General features: G+C 42.0%; 1 protein-coding gene across 1 annotated transcript in view; it reads left to right on the forward strand.

Annotated features, from left to right (window-relative positions):
• The window catches only part of LOC139309364 (neural proliferation differentiation and control protein 1-like), a 25,633-nt gene extending 11,458 nt beyond the window's left edge, over window positions 1-14,175 (forward strand). Inside the window, exons 3-9 of the mRNA XM_070933424.1 lie at window positions 57-170; window positions 3,060-3,275; window positions 4,370-4,436; window positions 5,440-5,524; window positions 6,997-7,073; window positions 7,534-7,627; window positions 14,110-14,175. Of these exons, the coding sequence (XP_070789525.1) occupies window positions 57-170; window positions 3,060-3,275; window positions 4,370-4,436; window positions 5,440-5,524; window positions 6,997-7,073; window positions 7,534-7,627; window positions 14,110-14,175 (719 nt within the window). The remainder of the gene's footprint in view (window positions 1-56; window positions 171-3,059; window positions 3,276-4,369; window positions 4,437-5,439; window positions 5,525-6,996; window positions 7,074-7,533; window positions 7,628-14,109) is intronic.
• The last annotated feature ends 504 nt before the right edge of the window (window positions 14,176-14,679 follow it).

Raw genomic sequence — 14,679 nt, forward strand, 5'->3', positions numbered from 1 at the left:
GTGTGTGTGTGTGTGTTTACTGGCTGCACTTCCCCTCTCCATTTCCTCTCTTTCAGAAAGCAAACTCAAAACTCAGAAGAGACCTAATGATTTGCCGGGTCTTTTGCGTTACCTTTTGGCTAAGCATGAAAAGGCATTGCAACCATCCACGATGAAGACCACCGTACCTGGTATGTAAATTCACCAACTCTTCGTTCTTTCTCCAAAAGGGAACAAATTATTTGGGGTGTTTCCTATCTAACGCAAGGAATCAGCATAAGGGGCCCAATCAGGGGTGGTTCTGCTGGGGGTTTGCAGGGGTTCGGGAGAACCTCTAGCTAAGATTCTGTGCAGTTCGGAGAACCCCCAAATCCCACTCCTGGCTGGCCCACCCCACCCCTCCCAGGAGTCCCCACGCAGCCCATTTTGGATGCAGGTAAGTGTAGGGCGCACATGGAGGCTCAGGGAGGGCAAAAAACAGGCCTACCACAAGTTTGGGAAGGCCAGAAAGAGGGCCTCCGGAACCTGGGGAGGCCGTTTTTTGCCCTCCTGGAAGCTCGAGGAAAGCCTCCAGAGCCTGGGGAGGGCAAAAACGCCTCCCCGTAGTGCAGGAGGCCTACTAGGCCACGCCCACCATGGCCACGCCCACTCAGCAACCGAGCAGAGAACCTCTTGCTAAAATTTTTGAAGCCCATCCCCGGGTCCAATTCTCTTTAATAATTTCAAATCATTGAACAGATTAATTAAGTAACTATCAAGGAGGAAACCACACACAGACACACACGCACTAATACTGGCAGAGCAAGTGACTGCATACAAGTAGTTCTTCACTTAACAACCGTTCCTTTAGTGATCGTTTGAAGTTACACTGGCACTGCACAAAGTGACTTACTGTTGTTTTTCACACCACTGTTGTAGCTTCTCCATAGTCACGTGATTAAAATTCGCACGCTTGGCAACTGGCATGTATTTATAATGGTAACTTACAGTGTCGTGGGGTCATGTGATCACCATTTTAAGAGCCATGATGGCACAATGGTTAGTATGCAATATTGCAGGCTAATTCTGCTGACTGCCGGCTGCCAGCGGTTCGGTAGTTCGATTCTCACTGACTCAGCCTTCCATCCTTCCGAGATGGGTAAAATGAGGATCCAGATTGTTGGGGGCAATAGGCTGACTCTGTAAACCCCTTAAAAAGCACTGCAAAGCCCTATGAAGTGGTATATATTGTATGAAGTATGCTATTGCTACTATTTGCAACCTTCCCAGCCAACTTCCAACAAAGAAAGTCAATGGAGAAGCCAGATTCACTTATTATTAATTTAACAACTGTAGTGATTTACTTAACAACTGTGGCAAGACAAGGGCAAATGTCACTTAACGATCCTCTTGCTTAGTAACAGAAATTTTGGGCTCAATTGTGGTCGTAGGTCGAGGACTACACGTGTAAGATGAGAGTCTGCTTTGCATTCATTTCTAAGTGCATTTAGTATTTGCATAATAATGCCATGCCTTGGAATGATTCATGATTCAAGAGATTGTTGGGTCATGTGGCACCTTCTGATTGCCACCGTCATGGAAACTTTGGCACAGAATTTGGAGAGCTTGACTCTGGATTGTGCTTCACCCCACTCCTCAAATTACATGGCAATGTCTACTTTCCAATAAATTTTAATCCAAAGCATTGAGCCAGTCTCTCTCTATATATATATATTTATTTCCCTGTCTCTCTGACATTTGTACTGCCTGGAAGTAAGATTGAATATGCATTATGATTTTATCCACTATCTATTTTTATCTCTTAACTGTGTTGGAAAATGAGATCATTTCCAGTTCAAACTGCATCCAGCATTTTCCCAGTCATTCCCCGCATCCAGATGAGAGCAAGCACACACACCCTTCAGTTCAGTAATCCCTAGGCTTATTGATTAAACATCAACAATGTAAATAATAATAATAATAATAATAATAATAATAATAATAATAATATTCTGTTTCCCCTAAAATAAGACATCACCTGATAATAAGCCCAATCGGGCTTTTGAGTGCATGCGCTAAAATAAGCCCCCCATGAAAATAAGCCCTCCCCGAAAATAAGCCCTCCCCGAAAATATTTAACCGCATGCGCAGCCATTCCTCGCCATTTCCCCTGGTTAGGGTGACAGAGGTGGAAATCAGGTAAGACAGCAAGAGGAGCCCCATCTTGCTCCATGCACCCCAAAATAATAAGACATCCCCGAACATAAGGCCAAGCACTTATTTCGGGGTTCAAAAAATATAAGACAGGGTCTTATTTTCAGGGAAACATGGTAATAATAATAATAATAATAATAATAATAATAATAATAATAATAATAATAATAATAATAATAATATAAAAGGCAGGGAAAATAAGGAAGAGGGGAAAACATATGAGCTGCAGGCCAGAATTTACATTCTCTCGATCAAAAGGCACAGCATTTTCCAGAGCAATGTTTCTTAGACTTGGTGACTTTAAAATGAGTGGACTTCAACTCCCAGAATTCCCTAGAATTGAAATCTACCCATCATAAAGTTGTCAAGGTTGAGAAATCCTGCTCCAAACCCACAGGAAACGGTAATCGAGAGTTTGCATAAACAACCCTGAAGGAAATGGCCTTCAGTTCTTCCAGTTATAGCTAGATGGATGGATGGATAGTAGAATAGTCAAATAGGAATAGAAAGGTAGACATCAGGCAATCCCTCTACTATTGTATATCTGGAGGAAAACAACTGAATGGATGGGGATGGGGATTATTTCTTAATTATTTTTCTCATCTAAAGCAAAAATTAGCTCATAGACTATAGACAGAATATCACACTTGTTGTCAGTTCCTTATCATCTCTGAGCAACATTGCTTACTGGACCATATTTCCAAAAAATGTTTAGAATTTGGTCTATTGTCAAATTTTAAGCTTAGCTCTGCTGTTAGATTGATGAAACTATCGCAAAGACTTGTCTCACAGAGAAATTTGCAGGATCTGGTACTAAACAGCAGTGAATAGAAAGCAGGCAGGGGGAAAATGGCATTCTTTAAAATTAATGTGTTTTGATTTTACAGGTATTACTGAGGTATTTGAACCATCCAGCTCTCAGACTGACTTCCCAACTTCTCAGCCAACAAGCGTTTCCTATTCTGGGAACACTTCTGCAGTTTCCTCTCAGTCATATGAAATCACTCCAATTTCAGCCACCACACCACCAAGGAGAGTAAGAGTGGACTTCAAACAGAGGTCGCGTCCTCCAGTTACTAGCATGAATAAAGCTGTGACTCTTAGTGAGTAGACTGACTAATTGACCATAGGAGGAGAACGGGCAGAGTCTGGGGGTGGAGTCAAGAGAGTAACCAGCCTAGAGTCATTACATTCTCATAAGCAGTCTAAGAAGAGCTGTGGGTGGCGCAGTGGTTAGAATGAAGTACTGCAGGCTATTTCTGCTGACTGCCGGTTGCCTGCAATTTGGCAGTTCAGTTCTCACCAGCTCAAGGTTGACTAAGCCTTCTATCCTTCCGAGGTCAGTAAAATGAGGACCCAGATTACTGGGGGCAATATGCTGACTCTGTAAACTGCTTAGAGAGGGCTGTAAAGCACTGTGAACCAGTATATAAGTCTAAGTGCTATTGCTATTGATAAGTTTAACTCATCTTGAATTCTGTTAACTCTCACCTAGCACCAATTTAGTGCTGACCATTAGTTGACTAGATCCTTAATATATAGGCATGAGCAATAAATTAACATGTGGTCCTGATTCTTTGTGACTGACATTGACTGGCTGATTGCCCACAGAACCGGTAGTGGAAATATTTGAATTCTACCACTGGCCCATGGGCCGGATGCATCACACGCTGGCCACGCCCACATCTGATTTAGCAAAGGGGGAAAAAATCCCAATAAGTCATGTGATGCCTCCGTGACGACGTGAGTTTGACACCCCTGGACTAGAAGACCTCCAAGGCCCCTTCCAACTGTTACTCTGTTAATACCGTGGTCTGTTTATCTTTGTAGGTATAGACACATCATGGTGTTTGAGTATTCTTTCCAGGGCCTTCATGGCTGCTCTACTAAGTGCTAGCCTGCAGCATATTTCTTGACTGCTTGTTCCTTTACTGTGGATGGTTGATCTTGAACAGGAGACGCTATGATGGCTTCATTGAACAGTAGAATTTTGATGGCTTCATTGTCAATTTTAAGGCTGCTTTGTTGCACCTGTTGGCATTAGTTTAGTCTTCTTTTAGGGAACCAGAAAAGATGGGGCAAGAATGAGGAGAAGAGCTGAATGGTGAAATGTTTGTGTTTGCATAGCTGGCAAAGCAGTGTTTTGTCATATCTTTGTGGGTCCAACCCTCAGAGTTGTTCATTATGTTCCTTTCAGCTCTTGTGGTCATGTGCACAGTGACAGGAGTCTCTGGATTGGTGGTTGCAGCCATTTGCTGGTACAGGTATGAATTTGATTGTTGTTCTGACCTAGGCTTCCTGAGAGAGTAAAAAGCATACGATTAGTCCCCAAAACCCTCTTTTTATTTTAACGGCTGTGAATTATGTTCATTCACAGCCCTTAATGAGTCACAAATAGTTTGTAAATAGTCTGCCACAGTCCTCCGGGATAAGGCTGATAAGCACCCACCTTTATCTCACTTGACACGCTGCCAAAGACCTAATTGGCAATTAGCTTTGCAAGGCCACATGGAGCACAGAGTCAAAACAGAGCATCAGAATTGAAACCAACCAGAACGAACAAAGTTGCTTCCTACAAAGGCTCATGTCCCTTTGCTCCACCTTTATGTCTTATGGGAGGGGCCAATCATCTCCAAGCCTTACTCCCAAGTCGCCCCTTTTGTCTTAACTGATCTTGCCTTCTGGCAGCTCTGCACATGTGTGCACTGGGAACAAGCTGCCCCTGTTCCTCTGCCTCACTGACGTCAGACTCTGGAGGCTCTGGAGTCAGCGCATAACTCCCAGATGGCCCTGGCTCCATCTCTGCCTCCGACGCAGAACCCTCGTCCGAGCCTTCCCCAGATTCCAGGACTGGCCCATTGTCCTTCCCAGCCTCCTCACTGTCCGACTCTGCTTCCAGCTCCGCAGGCTGCCGGCAGACCACAACAATCGCCCCCTTTTTCATATATTGTTTCTCTATTATTATAATGATCACTATTTTCATGTTTGAGGTGGGAGAAACAGACTAGCACTGATGATGTTACCTAGTTAGGGTAATGAAACATTTGCAAGAAAATAAGCAAGCTTAGAGAGCACTGAGGACCCCTTGGGAGAAGCTCTGCCCATGATCAGTAAAATTCCTTTATTCCTTGTTTTTCCTATTGCTGAGGGTGAACTGGGCTGCAGATTTAATGATCTATGAATCGGGAAAATGAGAACAATGCGTTGGGAGTTATTCCTATTTTTTCTTGTTGTGTTTCACTCAAAACATTTATGATTAATTTGCAGGCTTCAGAAAGAAGTACGCTTGGCTCAAAAGATGGCATACACAGCTACTCGGGGGAACCAGTACCGATACCATCAACCCAGTGCAGTACGTTGGCTTTGCAAAATGGGATTTGTTAATGAAAGATGAAGACCTTGCTTATAGGACATGTTATATATACTGTAGCATGTTGTGTTTATGGTTTGGAAATCATAGTTCATGTTGTATCGTATGAACTCAATCAAATGGGGCTTAGTAGATTGTGTTCAATGGAATGAAAATGAGGAGGGGGAGGGGGAAGAGGATATTCTAGTAGTCATTGCTTTCTCATAAAATAGAACAGAATAGAACAGAACAGAACAGAACAGAACAGAACAGAACAGAACAGAACAGAATTGAATTGAATGGAATTCTTTATTGGCCAAGTGTGATTGGACACACAAGGAATTTGTCTTTGGTTCATATGCTCCCAATGTACATAAAAGAAAAGATACATTCGTCAAGAATCATAAGGTACAACACTTAAAGATAGTCATAGGGAACAAATAAGCAATCACATCATATTAGGAAACAGTCAATAGTCTGTTAATAGTTTTATTAATTTATAATATGACATATAAAAAAAATGGAAAAGCAAATATTTGTGAAATTAGGCATTGACTTCTGACTCCTTTGGTGCAGTAAATTAAGGCATTAAGCTCTACCCTCAACTTTTTTTTACTTTTTCATAATCATAGAAACTAGCCATTTCTATAACAACAAATCTATCTAATCGGTAAATCCCAAAATCAAAGTTTCCAGAGGATATTCTAGTGATCATGAATGATGACAGTTGGATAACGTCCCAGAGATCAGAGTTCGGTTGAATTGGTATTATTGCCTATAGGGCTCCAAAAATCAGGAAAGACATATTGAGCCTCTTCAAAACCTTTTTCTTTATTGTTCCTCGCCCATAGACAGAAATCTTGCCAAACTAAAGCAGGCTACTTTGCACCCCGGGCCATATATTCTGGGAAGTGTTAAGGAGGAGCTGTTTTCACACCCTTTTTCTCCGTCACAAACTATTTAAATTGTATTGTCTATTGATTGCTACCAGGGGTGGGATTCAAAAATGTTAGCAACCGGTTCTCTGCCCGGTTGCTGGGTGGGCGTGGCCATGGTGGGCGTGGCCTACTCAGCCTCCTGCACCATGGCGGGGGGGGGGAGTATATTTTTGCCCTTCCCAGGCTCTGGAGGCTTTTTTTGAGCCTCCAGGAGGGCGAAAACAGCCTCCCCCGGGCTCCAGAGGCCCTCTGGAGGCCAGAAACGGGCCCGTTTCCAGACTCCCAGAACTTCCTGGGAAGCCCGTTTTTTGCCCTCCCAGAGTCTCCATGCAGGCCCTGCACTTATCTGGCATCCAAAATGGGCCGCGTGGAGACTCCCAGGAGGGGAAGGGTGGGGTGGGAGGGACAATATTCCATCATAATTGTCTTGCCTATCAGCTTTCAGAAGAGACATTGGGTTGGTGGAGGATGCTTGAGAAGATGATTTTCCTGATCTCATGAGGCTCTCCTTAATCATCTTCTGTTCCTCTTTTTCAGTATATGGATTCCAGGCTAGCACAGTCTTGTCAAGTCCACCACTATCAGCATCGGAAGAAACTTCTTACTGGTGAAGAGTAAGTGTTTTTCTCTAGAACTTTCCCTGGAGGTGGGAGGGAATGGGAGAGCTGCGAGAATGGAGCAAGTCTCAGAATTGGAAAAGCCATGGCTCCTTGGGACAGAGGGCACAGGAGAGCAGAACTTTCATCTCTCTCTTTATCTCAAGAGAAAAGATCTCTAGGTTGGGGGATATCTTTAAAAGATTTGTTTTCCAGAGCTGCGAAACAGATCTCCCAATGCTGAGCAGACAAACACTTGATCACTTAGGACAGGGGTCTCCAACCTCGGCAACTTTACGACTTGTGGACTTCAACTCCCAGAATTCCTCAGCCAACGCATGAGCTCAATGAAAAGAGCTTCAGCCTTCCTGTGAAATTGACTTCTTAGTCTGGTCTACCTGATGACGCTAACTAACCGATGAGGACTCTATGATCTCTGTAACATCCCATCACTTTTATCTTGTGTTCTTCTCCCCAGGAGACAATCTCCCAAAACAATGGAACCGAACCCTACAGAATCAGAGAGTGAAAATGGAGACTATACTGTATATGAATGTCCTGGATTGGCCCCGGTATGTAATGGATGGATATGTGCATGGATGGATGGATGGATGGATGGATGGATGGATGGATGGATGGATGGATGGATGTACAGGTAGTCCTCAATTTACAACAGTTCATGTAGTGACAGTTCGAAATTGCAACAGCACACTGAAAAAAGTGAGATATGAACGCTTTTCACACTTACGACCACTGCAGTATCCTTATGGTCATGTGATCAAAATTCAGGCGCTTGGCAACTGGTTCATATTTATGATGATTGCAGTGTCCTGGGGTCAGGTGACCTTCGGACAAGCAAACTCAATGAGGAAGCCAGATTCACTTAACAACCTTCTTCCTAACTTAATAATTGCAGCGATTCACTTAAGAAATGCGGTAAGAAAGGTCGTAAAATGGGGCAAAACTCATTTACCAAACAAAACTCACTTAGCAACAGAAATTACAGGCTCAATTGTGGTTGTAAATCAAGGATTACCTGTATTTGCAATAGTGAGAAGGGGTATACCACAAAGGTGGTATTCCGCTGGTTCAGACCGGTTCGGGCGAACTGTTAGTAGAAATCACGGGTGGCCCCGCCCACCCGCCCCGGCTCTATGCTGTCTTATTTAGGCACATTTTTGAGGCCGGGCGCATGCGTAGAGGGCTGGGCGCATGCGCGGAAGACTGGGCACATGCGCGGAAGGCTGGGTGCATGCACGGGAGGCTGGGCACATGCACAGAAGGCAGGCATGCGCACAAACCGGGGGGCGCGCTGCGAAGCAAGCATGTGTGCGGCAAACCAGTAGTAACAAAATATGAAACCCACTGCTGGTATACAAAGATAGTAAATATATAAAGTATCTCTTTTAATGGTTTTAATTCACCAAGACATAATCTACTTATCCGAGTGAATAAGCAAGGCCCATATTTTACAATCTAGCATAATCTAGATAAGAAGTAACAACAAAGCCTCAGGTGTGCTGCTAAACAATAACAACTGGAGTGGAGACACAACTTTGCAAACAGTTCTTAGCCAAATTGCTCAATAAGCGGTCAATGTGAGACTACCCTTCCTGCAATTTGATCGATATCATTTTAATGAGTTTTTATGTTTTAAACTGCTCTGGAGGCCTTACATCTAACAAGCCCAAAAGCCACTAGGATGACTTTCAAGAGAATAATTATACTGGGCTGAATTTTTCTTCGGAAAATGTTAGTAATGTGTTAACTTTATCGTAGTTCTTTTGAGATTGTTGGGATACATATTTTGCATTGACCTCTTAACACACTCCAGTCCAGTGATGGGTTTCAAATATTTTTACCACCGGTTCTGTGGCATGGCTTGGTGAGTGTGGCTTGATGGACGTGGGAAGGATACTGAAAAATCTCCATTCCCACCCCACTCCAGGGGAAGGATACTGTAAAATCTCCATTCCCTCCCCAATCCAGGGGAAGGTTACTGCAAAATCCCCATTTCCTCCCGATCAGCTGGGACTCGGGAGGCAGAGAATAGATGGGGGCGGGGCCAGTCAGAATTTTTACTACCGGTTCTCCGAACTACTCAAAATTTCTGCTACCCATTCTCCAAAACTGGTCAGAACCTGCTGAAACCCACCTCTGCTCCAGTCCCGAGCTTCCCCTACCCCCAATCCATACCTTTAAGCACAGCCAAGAAACTATTCCTAGTTATAATAAGGCAATAAACCACCATTCGTCCACTCTTCCATTCGTCCACCTTCCATCCAGCCTTCAGAAGTTGTGGGCACTTCATCACTGGGGCTTTTTAAGAAGAGACTGGACAGTCACTTATCTGAAATGATAGGATCTCCTGCTCAAGCAGGAGGCTGGACTAGAAGACCTTCGAAGTCCCTTCCAGCTCTATTCTGATTTTGATTTATTCATCCACCCTTCCCCTCCCTATTTCGGCTGACAAAGATCCTGCCAGGGAATTGTGCAGCAAGTGTCCAAATGAAGTCAGAGACACTGACACAAACTTGTAAATTTTATATAGATAGATATATTTTACATTTATATTTACAGTAGACAAGATAGTCAGGAACACAGGAACACCATGATGTAAATCTAAATAGCATATAGAGCACACAAAAGAAAATGGCGGGGGAAAAGGGGAAATCCCCTGCATATTTTTGCTGATAAAGTTCCTTTGCCTTTTAAGCATTGTAATAAAGATAAAGATAAAGGTTCCCCTCGCACATATGTGCTAGTCGTTCCCGACTTTAGGGGGTGGTGCTCATGTCCATTTCAAAGCCGAAGAGCCAGCGCTATCCGAAGACGTCTCTGTGGTCATGTGGCCGGCATGACTAGATGCCAAAGGCTCATGGAACGCTGTTACCTTCCCACCAAAGGTGGTCCCTATTTTTCTACTTGCATTTTTTTTTACGTGCTTTCGAACTGCTAGGTTGGCAGAAGCTGGGACAAGTAACGGGAGCTCACCCTGTTACGTGGCACTAGGGATTCGAACCGCTGAACTGCCGACCTTTCGATCGACAAGCTCAGTGTCTTAGCCACTGAGCCACTGCATCCCTAAGCATTGTAATAGTAGATAGCTATATACAGAGATAGCTGCGGTTCTATAGGAATTAATTGAATATACCAAAACGGTTAATATGTATAGGTGGACAACCTTTTTCTAGGTATAACTGGGCCTTGGTAAAAAAAGTATTTTAAGCCTTTGGGATAGTGGGAAGAACAATTATGTGAAAGCAGTAAGGACACAATGTTTGATTCTCTTTTAGTATTTTCCCATTCCCTTTTAGTAAAATAGAAGCATTAAATCACACATGTTTGTCTGATTACTTTTCAAATGGGGGGGGAAGCCCTCATAATTGGATAGTTTGCCACCAGTTTCAACAGCTGGATTATGGATGGCCCCAGGGAATGGAGAAAAGAGGCTCGGGATATCTTGCCTGTGAATCACAGGTTGTGGAGCTCCAGGTTATATGCTAAAATGAGTTATTTTGTACCTAAGTCACATTAGACCCACCTCTCTGGGCTGTAGTTAGATTTGATGCTGAAGACTTGCTAAATGGAGTAGGAGGTGGGGCGGGGGTTGCCTTCTAAAATTCATATGACCATCTTAAAAGCACAACTCTGGGCAGCTCACAACTAATTCACACAGACAAAAACATAAAAATTAAACAATAACCCTAAAACTGGACAAAGATGAAGTTAAAAATAATCCAATACAAAATTACTTTGGTATAGCTAATAATCCCACAATGGAATGGAGTGGAGTGGAGTGGAGTGGAGTGGAGTGGAGTGGAGTGGAGTGGAGTAGAGTGGAGTAGAGTAGAGTAGAGTAGAGTAGAGTAGAGTAGAGTAGAGTAGAGTAGAGTAGAATAGAATAGAATAGAATAGAATAGAATAGAATAGAATAGAATAGAATAGAATAGAATAGAATAGAATAGAATAATAGAATAGAATAGAATAGAATAGAATTCTTTATTGGCCAAGTGTGATTGGACACACAAGGAATTTGTCTTGGTGCATATGCTCTCGGTGTACATAAAAGAAAAGATACATTAGTCAAGAATCATAAGGTATAACACTTAATGATAGTCATAGGGAAACAGTCAATTTAAATCTTAAGGATACCAGCAACAAGGTTACAGTCATACAGTCATAAGTGGGAGGAGATGGGTGATAGGAACGATGAGAAGATTAATAGTAATTACAAACACACCTAGTCCCAAAGGTGCTTTTTCAAGAGGCAACTGGACTTTGTTTCTCCTTGAAGACATTTCTTCAGTTCAGCTTCTTTGGAGGAGAAGCGAAAAAACTTCAAGGAAAAACAAAGAAAATCTATTGAAAAAGCACCTTTGGGACAACCATGATCTGGATGACTGAGAATCTTCATAGACACAAACACGTATTTTGGGCTCCCCTAGCATCCCAGTATTATAATGCCTGGGTAGAAAACCAGGTTTTAGTAACCTTCAGAAGGCCAAAAAAAGACCCTCTTAATCTCAGGATGGAGGCTGTTCCATAAGGACTACTTAATCTTAAATAGCTCCCATCCCCTTCGATACATGGGGAAAATGTAGACCTAATCGATTTCTGACTGGAGAGTGGAGAATTCCAAAGTGATGATAAAAATACCCAAGATAAGATTCTTGCCTACTTGCATCAAGTAGCCATTGATTGATTAGATATATAAGGCAATGTAGATATATAACACGATGTAGTATAAAAAACAAACCATACATAAAAAAGATTTAGAAAACCCCCCACATGGCCTAACTCTTTTAAATTGTTTTAAATTTTTAAATTGTTTAATTATGGGTCTTAATACAGGGGTGTTTTTAATTGTGGGCCAAATTAATTTAATTGGATTTTAATACTGTTTTTAAATTTTGTATTTCTTGTGTTTTATCTGTTGGCTGTTCACCACCCCGAGTCCTTTGGGAGAAGGGCGGTATATAAATATAAACAATAAAAATAAATAAAATAATAATCAGATACATAAATGCATAATATAAAGGCATGACTAGCATACAATAAAACAACTAAAAGGGGATTCTCAGAATTAAACCATGTGAGGAGAGAAAGGGGTCATGCTCAGAATCAGCTCTGTGCATGGTAAGAGCAGGAGGGGTAGGGGTAGGAGGAGGAGAAGGAAAAGGAGAAGAAGGAGAAGGAGAAGGAGAAGGAGAAGGAGAAGGAGAAGGAGAAGGAGAAGGAGAAGGAGAAGGAGAAGGAGAAGGAGAAGGAAGGAAGGAAGTATGGAAGGAAGGAAGGAAGGAAGGAAGGAAGGAAGGAAGGAAGGGAGGGAGGAAGTACAACTTTGAGTTGAACTCAACTCCTACTCTGTGCAATAATAATGGAGTGGTTTGCCTGTGGGGTTTTTTCTGGCTTTTTTCTGTTTTTAAACTTCCAAGTCTGGTCTGATCATCTCCATCTTAATGGTCCCATTGAATAACTAACCAGATGTATCCATCTGAGGTGTGTTTAAAACTAGAGAACAAGTAAGGAGATTAAAGAAAGAGATAGGAATCCAGAAATATTTCATATTTGCATATGCAGACAAAGTTCTAGCTTCAAGTCTCACCTCCAGGTTTGGGTGGACGTTGGCTGAGATGTCTTCCGTGACTTCTCTCTTTGAGTGTTCACTGACGTCACTTCCTCCACACAAAGCTGTGGTTCCTTTCCTTTGTTCATTCCGGTTTGCTTCCTACCAACTGCAAAGCAAAAAAATTGACATGGTTTCAAGGGCAAATATCCAACCATCCCAATCAGGCTCTATATACATGAGGTTTCAGGATCTGATGAGGTAGTCCTTGAGTTGCAACCATAATGGAGCCTGCCCATTACCGTTGCAAGCTGTAACAGGCATAAAACCATCATCAATCATGTAATGACGTTTTTTGCAATGGTCATTAAGCAGAGACCATGGTCTTAAGTGCAAAAACCGCAGTTTTTAAATGGACCCATTGTTTGTTATGGCGTACTTTTATCAAAAACCAGAAATGCCATTTTCATCAAAACTGTGGTAAAACATGACCACGGGATGCTACAAATACCCGTAGATGCCACCATGTTGCCAAGCACACAAACTGCAATAATGTGATCAGGTGGAGAACCATCAGAACTTTCAGATCCTGGATCATAAGTCCTCTTTTTCAGGTAACCCCTAACTTTGACTGGCTGTAAATACAGGGTTACCTGGATGCTTGGATAATTTCCATATTAGACATTGTTTGCCCAGCTGGCCCAAAACAGTGGGCTTTCCTAATTTAATAACTTTGTACAATTGTAAGAGAAACACAGTAGATCTCTTGGCATATTGTAAAGCTCACATTTCATATGATAAGAGTTCAGAGTTCAATTCTGTTACAAAGGGATTAGCTAAGTGTAGGAATATTGTTCACGGTACAAGTAGAAAAATCAAAGGTGAATGCTCTTTTAATGGAGAAAGAAAAGAAAACTTTCCCTGCATAAAGTTAAACCTAAAATATGATAAAGTTAACCTAAAATATTTTCCTTTGAGATGCTATCATGGTACCGATGAGAAATTTATTTGTTTATTTTTATTATTTTATTTATTTTATTTTATTCAATTTGTATACCGCCCTTCTCCTAGTGGACTCAGGGCGGTGCACAGCCAAAACTAAAAGACATAACAATACAAAATTTAAAATTATTAAAAGAATTATATACTTTGGCCCAATTATAAAACAATTCGAATTAAAACCCATTTACAGATTAAAAGCTAAACAACTAAAAAACTAAAAAAAAGGGGGGGGTTATCCCTCCTTTATTAACTCAAGACGGTGCACATATCCAATACTCCTTCCTCCTCCTCTTTTCCCCACAATAAGAATCCTGTGAGATAGGTTGGGCTGATCTCACTGCTTTCAAAGGGACATGTTCAAACATGTACTTTACCTATCCAGTGATGGAGATGGCAATGTAGTAGACATTGACCCCTAGTCTTGCATTATCCCCCCTTTTAAAAGAATGCTTTGATTAATTTAGTGTCTTCTTCTCTTTTCAGAGTGGAGAAATGGAGATCCACAACCCTCTCTTCGACACCTCCACCCTCCACCGATGTCCCCCCTAATTACCCTCCTGTTTTTCTTCCTTCCTTCCTTCATCTTATCTTGTCATCTTCTGGATCCACGTAGGAAAGATTCAAACTTACAAACACCCCCAAGGTGCCGCCTGTCTGTCCTCTTCCTTTGAGGGGAAATCATATCCATCCCACCTATTCCTATATCCTCTCATGCTAATACTACAGGAATGCTTTCAGGCTTTTAGGAGATTTTCTATCATAGCTTTGCTTCAGTTGAAGGTCTTCTGACAATGAACTTTTATCCTGGAAGTTCCTATTATCGTTTGGAGATCTTGATTCAAGCTCTCCTAATGCCATCAACTCAACTTGAACTGGAAGGGTTTATTATTGTATCCAATCTAGCTGTGGAGATTTAAGGAGCAGAAGACTTCATTTGTCATGTACCAAAAGAGAATGGAGAGGCACGTTTAGAGGTCTAAGATTGACCCAAAGCATTTTGCTCATCAGTGGTGTCCACTCTTTCCTGGATGATATATATATATATATACATAC

Source organism: Pituophis catenifer, unplaced genomic scaffold, assembly GCF_029215685.1.
Source record: "Pituophis catenifer annectens isolate HBS135680 unplaced genomic scaffold, rPitCat1.0.hap2 SCAF_2, whole genome shotgun sequence".
Taxonomy (NCBI): domain Eukaryota; kingdom Metazoa; phylum Chordata; class Lepidosauria; order Squamata; family Colubridae; genus Pituophis; species Pituophis catenifer.